The following is a 14,210-nucleotide window of genomic DNA, read 5'->3' on the forward strand; positions in this document are numbered from 1 at the left end:
CATACTCGACCCATTACACAATGTGGTTAATTTTTGAGAACATCTTTTCCTAAACACCCAATGGTTAAAATCTACTCCATTGTGTTGTAAACAACAAACACTCGGAACAGCTTTATTCATACAAAGAATAAATACTTATGGCTGCAGCAATGAATGATAGCCGGACTAATGTCTGAGTAACATCTTTGTAAAATGCATCCAAGAGAGTTTCCTGAAACAGTATGTGGGTAGTCCAGTTAGAGGAGGGACATAAAGGTCTTTGTATTGGCAAATGAGCCAGGCCAGGTGACTGACCTTTCAGTGCAAGAGCATTTTGGAAACAGTGATCACAACCTCTTCGTTTTAAGAAAGCTACAAATAAGAAGAAGAATAAAAATAAGCTTGTAGCAAGGGACTAAATTGGGGGATGGCAAATTTGTTCAGTATTAGTTGGGAGCTAGGGAGTGTTACTTGGGAGGAGCTGTCATCAGGCAAGTCCACATTTGACATGTGGGAATTGTTTAAAGACTTGCTGATGAGAGTTCAAGACCGGCATGTTCCAGTAAGGAGAAAGGACAAGGATGGCAAGGTACAGGACCCTGGAAAACGAGCGAGGTTATGAATTTAGTCAAACTAAAAAAAAAGCATATATAAGGTTTAGGAAGCTAAAATCAGACAGGGCCCAGAAGGAATATAAAGAAAACAGGAAAGAACTCAAGCAGGGAATTAGGAGAGCAAGAAGGAGCCATAAAATGACCTTGGCAAGTAGGGTTAAAGAAAATCCCACGGCATTTTGTACAAATATTAAAAACAAGAGGATAACTAGGGAGAAGGTAGGACAACAAGGTGAAAGGAGGGAACTTGTGCTTGGAGGCAGAGGATGTGGGTGAAATCCTAAATGACTATTTTGCATCAATATTCACCCAGGAGAGGCGATATAGAGGATAGTGAGATTTGTGTGCAGCATGCTAATACGCGAGGGCATTTTGAGATCAATAAAGAAGTAGTGTTGGATCTCTTGAAGACAAGTATGATGAATAAGTCCCCAGGGCCCAATGGTATCCACTCCAGGTTATTGAGAGAGGCAAGAGAAAAGATTACTGGGTTCTTGACCAAGATGGCTATATCCTTATTAGCCACTGGAGAGATCCCAGAGGACTGTCGAGTAGCTGATGTTGTTCCTTTGCTCAAGAGGGGAATAGGGATAATCCAGGAAACTATAGACTGCGGAATCTCACATCGGTGGTTGGGAAGCTACTGGAGATAATTCTTAGGAATAAGATTTACTCTTGGATAAGATTTACATTTGAAAAAGCATGGCCTAATTAGGGACAGTCAGCATGGCTTTATGAAGGGCAGATCATGTCTTTTAACTGAATTTTTTGAAGGGGTGATGAGGGTGATCGATAAGAGTAGAGCAGTGGATTTTGCCTACATGGATTTTAGTAAGGCTTTCAACAAGATCCCTCATGGTAGGCTCATCCAGAAGAATAAACCGTATGGGATCCATGGTGACATGGCCACATGAATTCAGAACTGTCTTGCCTATAGAGGGCAGAGGGTAGTGATAAAAGGGGTTTTTTCAGGCTGGAGGTCCGTGACTAGTGGTGTTCCATAGGGATCTATACTGGGACCTCTGTTTATGATGCATATAAATTATTTGGATGAAAATATAGATGGGTAGGTTAGTAAGTTTGCAGACAATACAAAGATCGGTGAAGTTGTGGATCATTTAGAAAGTGGTCAAAGGATACAGCAGGATAAAAATCAGTTGCAGATATGGGCAGAGAAATGGCAGATGGAGTTCAATCATCTATGTGTGAAATGCTGCACCTTGGGTGATCAAATGTTAAGGAAAAGTATATACAGTTATTGGCAGAACCTTGAACAGCATTGATGGACAGAGGGTTCAAGTCCACAGCTCCCTGAAAGTGGTCAAGCAAGTAGATAGGATGGTAAAGAAGGCATATGGCATGCTTGTCTTTATTGGTCAGGAAATTGAATACAAGAGTCAGGATGTCATGTTGTAGCTTTATAAGACTTTGGTTAGGTCACACTTAGAAAGTTTACCAGGATGCTGTCTGGATTAGAGGGTATGAGCTATTAGGACAGCTATAAAAACTTGGGTGTTTTCTCTGGAGTGACAAAGGCTGAAGGGACACTTGATAGAAGTCTATAAAATTATGAGATGCATAGATAGGATTGGTAGTCAGAATCATTTTCTCTAGAGTTGAAATGTCTAGGAGATGTGCATTTAAAGTGAGAGGGGGAAAGTTCAAACGAGATGAGACAATTTATTTTAAATACAGAGTGTGGAATGTGCTGCCAGAGATGGTGAAGCAGATACGGTAGGGGCATTTAAGGGACTTTTAGGAAAGTACATGAATATACAAGGAATGGAGGGATATGGTCAAGGGCAGGCAAAAGGGATTTGTTTAATTTGGCATCATGTTTGGCACAACATTGTGGACCAAAGGACCCATTCCTGTGCTGTACTGTTCTATGTTCTACATTACCTTCTGCACTTGGAAAATGTAGTTATTGGACATTGCATGAAAAGAATATGTGTATTTTATTCTTAATCCAAAGCATTTTGTTATAAAATTAAATTTAAATTAAGCAGAAGGTGAATTATTAAAATTATGACTAACCCACTGAAACCCCTGCTTGGCACAATGTCAGACTTTGGTACATACCTAAACAAATTAGCCCATCACCAACGTAACCATCATGACAGGTGCACGTTCTCTCTCCTGCAGAAACCTTGGTGCAGTTGGAGTGCACTGAACAGCCACCATTATTAACCTCACAGAGGTTAATTTCTGTAAGCAGAAAACTGTAGGTTAACTTGATTTATTCTTTCCTTTCAATCATATGAACTTCAGACATGGAAAATTAACTGCTTTTTGTAGTTTTTATTATCTGTCATATTGAAAAACTTTATTCTGGCCAAGAACACCATCAAGAGAGAGCAAGACTGTGAGAGAGAGCATGACCCAGAAAGAGAAGGAAACAGGACACGACAGAAGGAAATAGCCTATTTTCACTGTTGGCTAGCAAACATAATGCAGGCGGGACACTGTTTTCTGGTCAGAGGTGGAACGCATGAAAATAATAGAAAACTCACATGATTTGTTTTGGCATTCTTGGGAAAGGAATATTTGGTGTGAGCCACGATGTTGCAGACGGCTTCTGGATTTTTCAGAAGACAGGGAAAGGACCATTGACGGTCACTGGATATTATAACACAGTGAAATGAGGAGAATTGTGTCCACAGGAAGCCGAACATAACTCTGAACTGTATTCTGCAAAGGCTTTAACACAGTGAGGTGATGCTAAAATATATAACCGCAGCATATGTTTATTGGTCATTCTAAGAAACTATTATCAGTTATCTTTTTGCATTTAGTGTGTTATTTGTCTACTGAGTAATGTTTACTCAAGTTCATTACAGTTTGTTTTAGTAAATGTCTTGAAACGTGAAATTTGGTTATGCCATTCCTTTAAATCAGCCACTAGAAATGTGAATTTTTCTTTAAAATTATTGGCCTCTGTGGAAATTAAAATATAAAAAAAATGGAGGTCATCATTTGGATGTCAACATCACTTACAATTCAGAATGGGTTTGTTGGTTCAGTTTTCCACAAGTGTATTGAAAGCCAGAGGCTTATGGTTAGAATTAGAATCCAAATTAATGGCTACATGTGGCATTGCTAATGGGTAAACATAAACTAATAACACTGTATTTGAGAAATTTTGCATGATACATGATTCAGTCAGCTTCCTTTTTAAGTTAGGAAGCTGTGGTTTCATAATTCCACTCCAGAAAAGTTGGCACAATGTCTTGACTGATACTTGAGCACAATCCTAAGGGAATGCTGCACTGTCAGAGGTACCATTTTGAATGAGGTCCTGTCTGCCCTTTTCGGTGGATGCAAAAGATCCATGGCACTATTTCAAAAAGAATCTGGATCTCTTCCTGCTGCTCTCATTAACATTTGTTTCCCAAATCAGCACCATTTTGGAAAAGGCAGAAAATCTGCTCATTAATCACAATTCTTATCTGTGGGATCCTGCTATGTAAAATGTGGTTGTCGTTTTTAAAACTTGAGCAGTCACTACATTTTTTTATATAGATATTTTTATTGAAAATTCAACATGTTTTTACAAGTTTACAAAAGAAAAATAAAACAAACCCAAGTATAAACATTGATATACAATTATATCTTTAATGAATAATAACCAAAATCTATCAAACAGAAAAAAAAACCGAGAGGAAAAAAACAAAACTCAACTAACTACTCATCTAACCTACAACTAATCAGAGAGTTTGATTAAATCTCTTACATTATTCAAGAGAGAAAAAAAAAATGACGGATAACACAGAAATTGAGTAGGGAAATACATGCTCGGAATGTGTTAACATTAGATCGTAACAAAACTCATATTCGTGCGGGATTCCTCTCCCAAGGGGCCCACGACCAGCAAGGTTCGCCATCTCAATTAAATAAAAGCCCTGGTTAGGATGGCCGAAATATCTGTATTTGGGTAATTCAAGAAGGGTTGCCATATTTTATGGAATAATTCGGTTTTTTGGTGCACCATATTTGTAAGGAGGTCAGGGGGAATATATTCCATAATTATTCTGTACCAATTCGAAAGTCCATGAGGGCCCTCAGCCACCCAGTTTACCAGAATATTTTTCCTTGCACAGAAAGAGAATGGAAAATAATCTCTTCCCTGTCATAATTTCAAGTGTTCATCATTCAATAAGTGTGTCTCCTGTAGGAGAGCTCTATCAATCCTTTCTTTCTTGAGGTTTGATAATATTTTCTTCCTTTTGACTGGTGAATTACTCCCCATGACATTCCAGATGCACTATTTAATCGACTGATTAACCATAATCGTCCGGGCAATTCCAAGACCCCTCAGGAGAAGAAACCCTATCCAAAACATCCTGAGCAAAAAGCATATAAAATTCACAAAAATAAAGGCTCTTTAATACACTCAGATCACTACAATAACAAACTACTTCTAAATCCCCCTTGTTCCCAGGGGGTATCACTTCCTTTCCAAAAGCCCATCATATCCTCTCCCAACCAGTGCCCCACCCTTGACCCAGGCACCCCATGATAGGATCAAGAAAATTCAAATATACTACTGAGCTAGAGTTTATAATGAGTACCCTACCCACAACAACACCTGGATATATTTGGTAATGTTACCACTATGTATGAACATATATAACTATAAAATTTCAGTCTCAACAAATAATAATTAAATATAGCGATACAAAATAACAGGGGAAAACAACCCCGCCCCTCAAGACAGAGATAAAATAGGATAAGGTAACCACCTCACCCCACCTACATTCACTAGGCCCCCGGCCTAAATATATATTTAAAAAAAGGGGAGAAAATCGCTAAGTGAAGAACAAACAAATACACCCCTCTCCCCACTGCCCGGAGATAATATTAAACAGTAAGGTAATGAAAGGAAGAAAAAAAAAGGGGTACACCGGGGTGGGGGCAAAACATCATCAATTGGCTCTTACAATTTATCTAAGAGAGTCCAAAAATTCCTTGGCCTTCTCCGGAGATCCGAGATTGTACACGGACCCTTAATGGCTGAAGTGTAGCATAGCTGGGTAGCACAAGGAGTACTCAATGTTTAAGTCCCTTAAAAGCTTCTTCGCTTCGTCAAACGCCTTCCTCTTTCAGACCAAACTGGGGAGAAGTCCGGGAGTAGCACAATCTTGGATCCTTTATAAATTATGGCTTGGGGATCTTTCCCAAAATTTCTGGAAGTTTCCAAGAACATCTGCGTCTCCTTGTAGCTCTGCAGCCAGAACAGGACCGGGCAGGGGCGCTGGTTCAAGCCGGGCCCGTGTACTGCAACCCGGTAGGCCCATTTCCACCCTTACCTGGCCTGATCCAGCCTCCAGATTTAAAAGCTGTGGAAACCACTGCTCAAGAAACACTAAGCTGGCCTTCCTCTTCCTGTTCGGGAAGGCCCAGCAAATGAATATTTTTCCCAAGACCTCGATTCTCGAGGTCATCGATATGATTCTCTAAGGTTCGAACTCGCTGTTTGAGTCTGGACCTGATCCATGGCCGATTCTGCTATAGTCTCGGAGGTCACGGCCTTTAGCTCCGCCCCTCCGACTCAGCGCTCGATTTCCTCGATGTCTCGGTCGTGCTTTTGTAGCGCGGCTGAGAATGAATTCCATCTGCTCCAGGACTCTTCAATGAAGGCGTCGATCTTCATGTCAAGTTTGGAGATTATTTCCATGAAATTCGCCACCATAGGTAAGTCTCCGGGGTGGCTGCAGACGCCTCTGCTGCAGCTGGGGAGGGTGGGGGAGGGGCTCCTGCCAGCTGAGAACTGCGGGCTCCTTCCCTTCTAGTCATTTTTACAGGAGACTAGACTGCTTAAATTGAGTACTGAACAACTAATTACATTAAGTAAAAACTATTTTAGATGATTTGGTAAGTGTGGTAGAGGCGGGTGGCCCACTTTGTGCAAGTCTTAAGAGGAGCATTACAGACTCAGAATTGCTGGGTCGCCGCCATTTTGGATCTCAGTCACTACATTTCAATATTTGTTTGGGTGTAAACTACTTTTGGATGTCTAAGTTAATATATTGTTACAATAATGCAAACCAGTCCATCATTTACAAGACACCAGTCAAGAGTGTGTTGGAATGCAGCACTGTTAACATTCAAGAAGCCTGACACCATTCAAAACAAATTCTAGTCAGTTCTTCTCTAAATAATAGTTGTGTTCTTGTGCAATCCCACATTATAGAAAAGTTGCACTTTAGAAACAGTGCTTAAAGTGTTGGTGACATAATCAAGTTATAGCCACTACATTTTAAAAGTTCGCACTTTGAAAACACATCTCCAATTCATCAATCATGTTACAGCAAATGCATGTTGAAGAAAAGCTTATTATAGCAGACCGACCTGTAGCCCTCATGATTGGCACCATATCCACAGAGATCTTGTCCTCAACCACAGACACTCAATAGCAGCAGTGCATACCATCTACGAGATGCATTTTAGAAATTCAGCAAGGCTTCTTGAACAGCACCGTGCAAACAAAGGTAGTGAATACATGGATCACCATCAGCTGAAGGAGTCCCTCAAAGACATTCTATTCAGATCCTAGGTTTTGCAGAAATGCACAGTCCATCATCTCTTAGGTAATTCCATTGGAAAGAAGTAGAATCGGAAGATAAGACAAGTTCCTTTTTATGGCATTAACTGTGGTATGGTCCGATTTTTTAAAGTTAGTGAATGGATGGATGAATAAATAAATAACAAGTTAGGCAGGTAGTTGAATAAAGGGGGGTGTGTTTTTTCTATTTCTGTGTTTTTGATGATTACAAAGGTGTCATCGACGTATCTGATCCAGAGTTTGGGTTGGATTTGTGGTAGGGCTGTATGTTCTAACCTTTGCATAACTGCCTCTGCTATGAGTCCCGAGATTGGTGATCCCATGGGTGTTCCGTTGATTTGTTCGTATATCTGATTGTTGAATGTAAAGTGTGTGGTGAAGCACAGGTCTAGTAGTTTAAGTGTGCCGTCCTTGTTGATAGGTTCGGCCTCCTGTGTTCTGTTATGTATGTCCAGTAGGTTGGCTATTGTTTCTCTGGCTAGGGTTTTGTCAATCGATGTGAACAGTGCCGTCACGTCGAATGATACCATGGTTTCTTCTTTGTCTATGTGTGTATTCCTGATGATGTCCAAGAATTCCTGTGTTGATTGTATGGAGTGTTTGGATCCGCTGACTAGGTGTTTCAGTTTTTGTTGTAGTTCTTTGGCCAGTTTGTATGCTGGTGCCCCGAATCATCAACGCCACACTCACAGGAATACGATTCACGAGAGAAGAGGAAAAGGATAGCCAACTCCCATTCCTAGACGTGTTAGTAGAGAGAACACCCAACGGAGAATTCACCACAAGGGTACACAGGAAACCAACACACACAGACCAAGTCCTAAACTATGAAAGTAACCACCCCAACACACACAAACGAAGCTGCATCAGGACACTATTCAAAAGAGCCACAACACACTGCAGTACACCAGAACTTCGAAAAGAAGAAGAGGAACACCTATACAAGGTATTCGCCAAAAATGGATACCCACGCAACTTTATCACCAGATGCCTAAGAGATAGACCATGGAACGAGGACATGCCACAACCAAAAGGACTAGCCACACTACCATACGTCAGGAGCGTCTCAGAACTGACAGCCAGACTACTGCGACCCTTAGGACTCATAACAGCACACAAGCCAACTTCCACACTCAGACAACAACTCACTAGAACAAAGGACCCAATAGCCAGCACGAGCCAAACTAACGTAGTTTACAAAATACCATGCAAGGACTGCACAAAACACTATATAGGACAAACAGGAAGACAGCTAACAATCCGCATCCATGAACATCAGCTAGCCACAAAACGACACGACCAGCTATCCTTAGTAGCCATACACTCAGACAACCAGGAACATGAATTTGACTGGGAAAACACTACCATCATAGGACAAGCCAGACAGAGAACAGCCAGGGAATTCCTAGAGGCATGGCATTCATCCACAAACTCCATTAACAGACACATCGACCTGGACCCCATATACAAACCACTACAGCTGAAACTGACACCCGGAAGCGGCAAGAACATCCATCAACAGACACATCGACCTGGACCCCACATACAAACTACTACAGCTGAAACTGACACCCGGAAGCGGCAAGAACAAACCACTATAAATACCGGAAGAAACATCAAAGCAGCGCTTCACAGGAGGCTCCAATAGCACTGATGATGTTCCCTAGCCAGGGAACGAAACGTTTGCAGCAAAAACTTCCAGCTCGGCGAACAGAACCACAACAATGGTTAGATAGATTAGATTTGATTAGATTTCCTACAGTATGGAAATAGGCCCTTTGGGCCAACAAGTCCACACCAACCCTCCGAAGAGTAAACCATCCAGATCCATTCCCCTACCCTATATATGCCCTTGACGAATGCACCTAACATTATGGGCAATTTAGCATGGCCAATTCATCTGACCTGCACATCTTTGGATTGTGGGAGGAAACTGGAGAAACCAGAGGAAACCCATGCAGACACTGGGAGAATGTGCAAACTCCACACAGACAGTTGCCCAAGGCAGGAATTGAACACGGGTCCCTGGCGCTGTGAGGCAGCAATGCTAACCACTGAGCCACCATGTCACGTTATCTAAGGTTAGTTGGCTTAGACTAGTTTGGAGGCTTGGTATGGGGTAGTCAGATCAGGTTGTGTGGGGAAAATGAATGGGGTCAGATTGCAGATTATTCAGATAGTGGGATATCATGTTAGGGTGGGTCAGGGGTTATTGGTGGTACATGGCAGGGGTTTAGAGGGATAAACAAGAGATCTGGAGTTAATTCGGGAATCAAAGAGTTATTGGGGTGTTGGTTGAATAGTTACCCTGGTATTGGACGGGGTTTTAATCTTGATTTGGGGGTGCCGGTGTTGGACTGGGGAGTACGAAGTTACAAATCACACAACGCCAGGTTATAGTCCAACAGATTTATTTGGAAGCACTGGCTTTTGGAGCACTGCTCTTGCATCAGATGGTTGTGTAGTATAAGCTTATAAGATACAGAATTTATAGCAAACATTTACAGTGTGATGCAACTGAAATTATATTTGAAAAATACCTGGATTGTTTGTTCCGTCTCTGATCTGTTAGAATGACCATGTTGGTTTCAGTGCTTTCATATGTGAATCCCAGAGCTTTTTTTTTAAAGTTACATTCTCAAGTGGACTTTAACAATAGGTGCCATGTCAGCTCAGATAATGCATTGAAGGTGTGAGGTGCCCTGTGTGAGGCTGTCTATGCCTCAATGTTCAGACTGATTCTATTTCTAAAAAAGGGATTTACAGAATCTAACATGGATTCATGTAACTTTACAAAAACGTTCTGGGATTTATATATGAAAGAACTGAAACTGACATGGTCATTTTAACAGATGAGAGACTTAACAAACAATCCAGGTATTTTGCAATATCTAATTTCACTTACATCACACTGTAAACATCTGCTATAAATGGTATCTTACGATCTTATATTCCACAACCACCTGATGAAGGAGCAGCGCTCTGAAAGCTAGTGCTTCCAAACAAACCTGTTGGACTATAACCTGATATTGTGTGATTTTTAAATTAGATTTTAATCTGTCCAATATTTCTTTGGCAACTATCCAGATAAGTAACACACAATCATTTAAAATCTCCAATTCTAACAGGATGGAAACTTCTGAGGTCCTGAACAAAGTGAGAGGGGGTGCTACAGTGAAAGATTCAGAAAAATTGGGTGAGATGTTGAGCATAGAACATAGAAAAGTACAGCACAGAACAGGCCCTTAGGCCCACGATGTTGGGCCGAGACTTAATCCTAATGTAAAACATAGTAATTTAACCTATGCTATCTATATGAATGTCTAGCAGTCGCTTAAATGTCCCCAATGACTTTGCTTCCACCATTTCAGCTGGCAACGCATTCCATGCATTCACAACTCTCTGCATAAAGAACCTACCTCTGATGTCTTCTTTATACTTTCCTCCTAAAATCTTCAAACTATGACTTTTCGTACCAGTCAATCCTACCTTGGGGAAAAGTCTCTGGCTATTGACTCTATCTAATCTTCTCATTATTTTGTACACCTCGATCAGGTCTCCTCTCTTCCTCCTCTCCAGACAGAAAAGTCCGAGCTTATTCAACCTTTCTTCATAAGGCAAGCCCTCCAGTCCAGGCAGCATCCTGGTAAACCTTCTTTGCATCCTCTCCAAAGTCTCTGTATCTTTCCTATAGTAGGGTGACCAGAACTGGACACAATATTCCAAGTGTGATCTCACCAGGGACTTGTAGAGCTGCAGCAAAACCTCGCGGCTCTTAAACTCAATTCACCATATGTTTTCTTGACAACTCTATCCACTTGAGTGGCAACTTTGAGGGATGTACTTGCACATCCAGATCCCTCTGTTCCTCCACACTGCCAAGAATCCTGTCTTTAATCCTAAATTCAGCATCACTTCACATTTATCTAGGTTGAACTCCATCTGCCATTTCTCAGCCCAGCTCTGCACCTGTCTTTTATGTTGCGTTGCAGCCTACAGTAGCCCTCTATATTAATCAATGACACCTCCAACCTTTGTGTCATCTGCAAGTGTACTAACCCACCCCTCAACTTCCTTATCCAAGTCATTTATAAAAACTACAAAACGCAGAGGCCCAAGAACAGACCTGTGCGGGACCCCACTCAACACTGTCTTCCAGGCAGAATACTTTCCACCTACAACTACTCTCTGCCTTCTGTCAGCCAACCAATTCTGAACCCAGATAGCCAAATCTCCCTGTATCCCATACTTCCTGACTTTATGAATGAGCCTACCATGGGGAACCCTATCAAATGTCTTGCTGAAGTCCATATACACCACATCCACTGCCTGACCGTCGTCGACCTGTCTTGACACCTTCTCAAAGAACTCAATAAGATTTGTGAGGCATGACCTGCCCCTCACAAAGCCATGCTGACTGCCTTTAATCACACTATGCTTTGCCAAATAGTCATAAATCCTATCCCTCAGAATTCTTTCCTAAACTTTGCTGACCACAGATGTGAGACTGACTGGTCTGTAATTTCAAGAAGGATTATAGGGAAATCCCTGGCAAAGTGGAACAACATTCGCCTCCTTCCAATCTTCCGGTACGATTACCGTGGAGAGTGAGGAGGCAAATATCCTCGCTAGTGGCTTAGCAGCCTCCTTTCTCGCTTCCTGGAGCAGCCTAGGATACATCTGATCTGGCCCTGAGAAATTATCAATCTTAGTGTTTTCTAGCATTTCTAGCACATCAACTTCATCAATCTTGATCTGGTCAAGGCTGTATCCCAGCTCTTGTAAGTTTTCATTTGCAACAAGTTCCCTTTCCTTGGTGAAAACTGAAGCAAAAAACTCATTTAGGGCTTCCCCTATCTGCTAAGACTCCATGCACAAGTTCCCTCCACTATCCCTGATCAGCCCTACCTTCTCCCTGATCATGCTCTTATTCCTCATGTGTGAGTAAAACGCCTTTGGGTTGTCCATAATCCTTCTTGCCGAGCCTTTCTCATGCCCCCTCCTGGCTCTCCTCAGTCCGTCTCTGAGCTCCTTTCCAGCTAGCCTGTAATCCTCTAAAGCTGTGCTAGATCCTTGCTTCCTTCACCTTATGTAAACTGCCTTCTTCCTTTTGACGAGAAACTCCTCTGTTCTCGTCCTCTAAGGTTCCTTAATCTTACCCCTTCTTACCTGTCTCAGAGGAAAAAATTTCTGCATCACTCACAACAACTGCTCCTTAATTAATCTCCACATCTGCTGTGCCCTTACTGTGGAACAATTGCTCCCAGTCTGTACTTCCCAACCCCTGTCTGATAGCGTCATAATTTCCTTTTCCCCAATTAAATATCTTCCCTCAATAACTACACCTTTCACTCTCCAAGGCTATGCTAAATGTGAGGCAGTTGTGATCACTTTCACCAAAGTGCTCTCCTACCGCAAGATCTGACACCTGTCCTGGCTCATTGCCAAGCACCAAATCCAAAATGGCCTCTCCCCTCGTTGGTCTGTCCACATACAGACTAAGGAAACCCTCCTGAACACACCTGACAAAAACGGCTCCATCCAAACCATCTGCACTTCGGAGGTTCCAGTCGATATTAGGAAATTTGAAATCACTCATAACAACAACCCTGCTACTTTTGCATTTTTCCAGAATCCGCCTGCCTATGAGATCTTCAATCTCTCTACTGCTACTAGGTGGCCTGTAGAAAATGCCCAGTGTGGTGACTCAGTAGACAAGCCTTCCTCAACAACCTTCGTTTCTGTAGCTGTGATGCACTCTCTGATTAGCAATGTTATACCCCCTCCTCTTTTTCCATCCTCCCTGTTCTTTATAAATGTTCTAAACCCTGGAACATCAAGCAACCATCCCTGCCCCAGTGAAATCCGTGTCTCCGTTATGGCCACAACATCGTAGCGTGGTCCTTCTTAACTACAAGACTAACAAGTTGTATTTTCCAACCAAATCTTGAGATATGATTCTCACTAGTGAGTGGCGAGAGGACTATTAACAGGTATTGTCACTCGTTATTACCTCATATCTCCTCATTAATATACATACTCCCATTCCCACCAAATAGAAAGTAGATGCTAAGAATTCCTGTTGTGCAAGTCTGAGACTTCATTCCAGGCAGAGTGAGCCACATAACCCAAGAATGCTGTGTTCTGCACAGCTGGAAAAGGCAGGGAGGGGATGTGATGGATGCTGATGAACTGGGAATGTTGGGAGAAAGAGAATTAGGACATTGACCAGGAGGGGCAACACCTTCTGCATCTATGATTGCACTCAACACTGCTGTGCACAACAAACCAGAAAGGACTTTTGTAACACCTGGTTAAGTCGATGAGAACTGGGTGCTGTGATTATTCATTAATTGTGAAACTATTTGTAGTTGACTTGCAAGCAATGTTCCCTGTAATCTGTGCGGCTGTGTACACAGCCACTCCGACATTTCACACACGCTGATGGGGATTGCAGCAGATTTCTAAAGTCATACCACACACAGACCTCTGAGATCTGAGCAGAAGTAAAACAAATATTAGAAGGAATGCTACATGTAAACAGATTACTTTGGTTCCAAGAGGCAAATGCAGCTCCTGATTGATCATAGAGTCATAGAGATGTACAGCACGGAAACAGACCTTTCGGTCCAACTCATCCACGCCGACCAGATATCCCAACCCACTCTAGTCCCACCTCCCAGTAACCGGCCCATATCCCTCCAAACCCTTTCTATTCATATACCCATCCAAATGCCTCTTAAATGTTGCAATTGTACCAGCCTCCACCACTTCCTCTGGCAGCTCATTCCATATACGTAACACCTTCTGCGTGAAAACATTGCCCCTTAGGTCTCTTTTATATCTTTCCCCCCTCATCCTAAACCTATGTCCTCTAGTTCTGGACTCCCCCACCCCAGGGAAAAGATTTTGTCTATTTATCCTATCCATGCTCCTCATGATTTTGTAAACCTCTATAAGGTCACCCCTCAGCCTACGATGCTCCAGGGAAAACAGCCTTGGCCTATTCAACCTCTCCCTATAGCTCAAATCCTCTAACCCTGGCAACATCC

At 42.1% G+C, this 14,210-nt stretch overlaps 1 protein-coding gene across 1 annotated transcript in view; it reads right to left on the reverse strand.

The window, feature by feature from the left end:
- stab1 (stabilin 1) overlaps window positions 1-14,210 on the reverse strand; it is a 287,180-nt gene that overhangs the window by 86,833 nt on the left and 186,137 nt on the right. Inside the window, exon 42 of the mRNA XM_060835476.1 lies at window positions 2,676-2,801. Coding sequence (XP_060691459.1) covers window positions 2,676-2,801 — 126 coding nt within the window. The remainder of the gene's footprint in view (window positions 1-2,675; window positions 2,802-14,210) is intronic.

The sequence above is a fragment of the Hemiscyllium ocellatum genome, chromosome 14 (genome assembly GCF_020745735.1).
Source record: "Hemiscyllium ocellatum isolate sHemOce1 chromosome 14, sHemOce1.pat.X.cur, whole genome shotgun sequence".
NCBI classification, from domain to species: Eukaryota; Metazoa; Chordata; class Chondrichthyes; order Orectolobiformes; family Hemiscylliidae; genus Hemiscyllium; species Hemiscyllium ocellatum.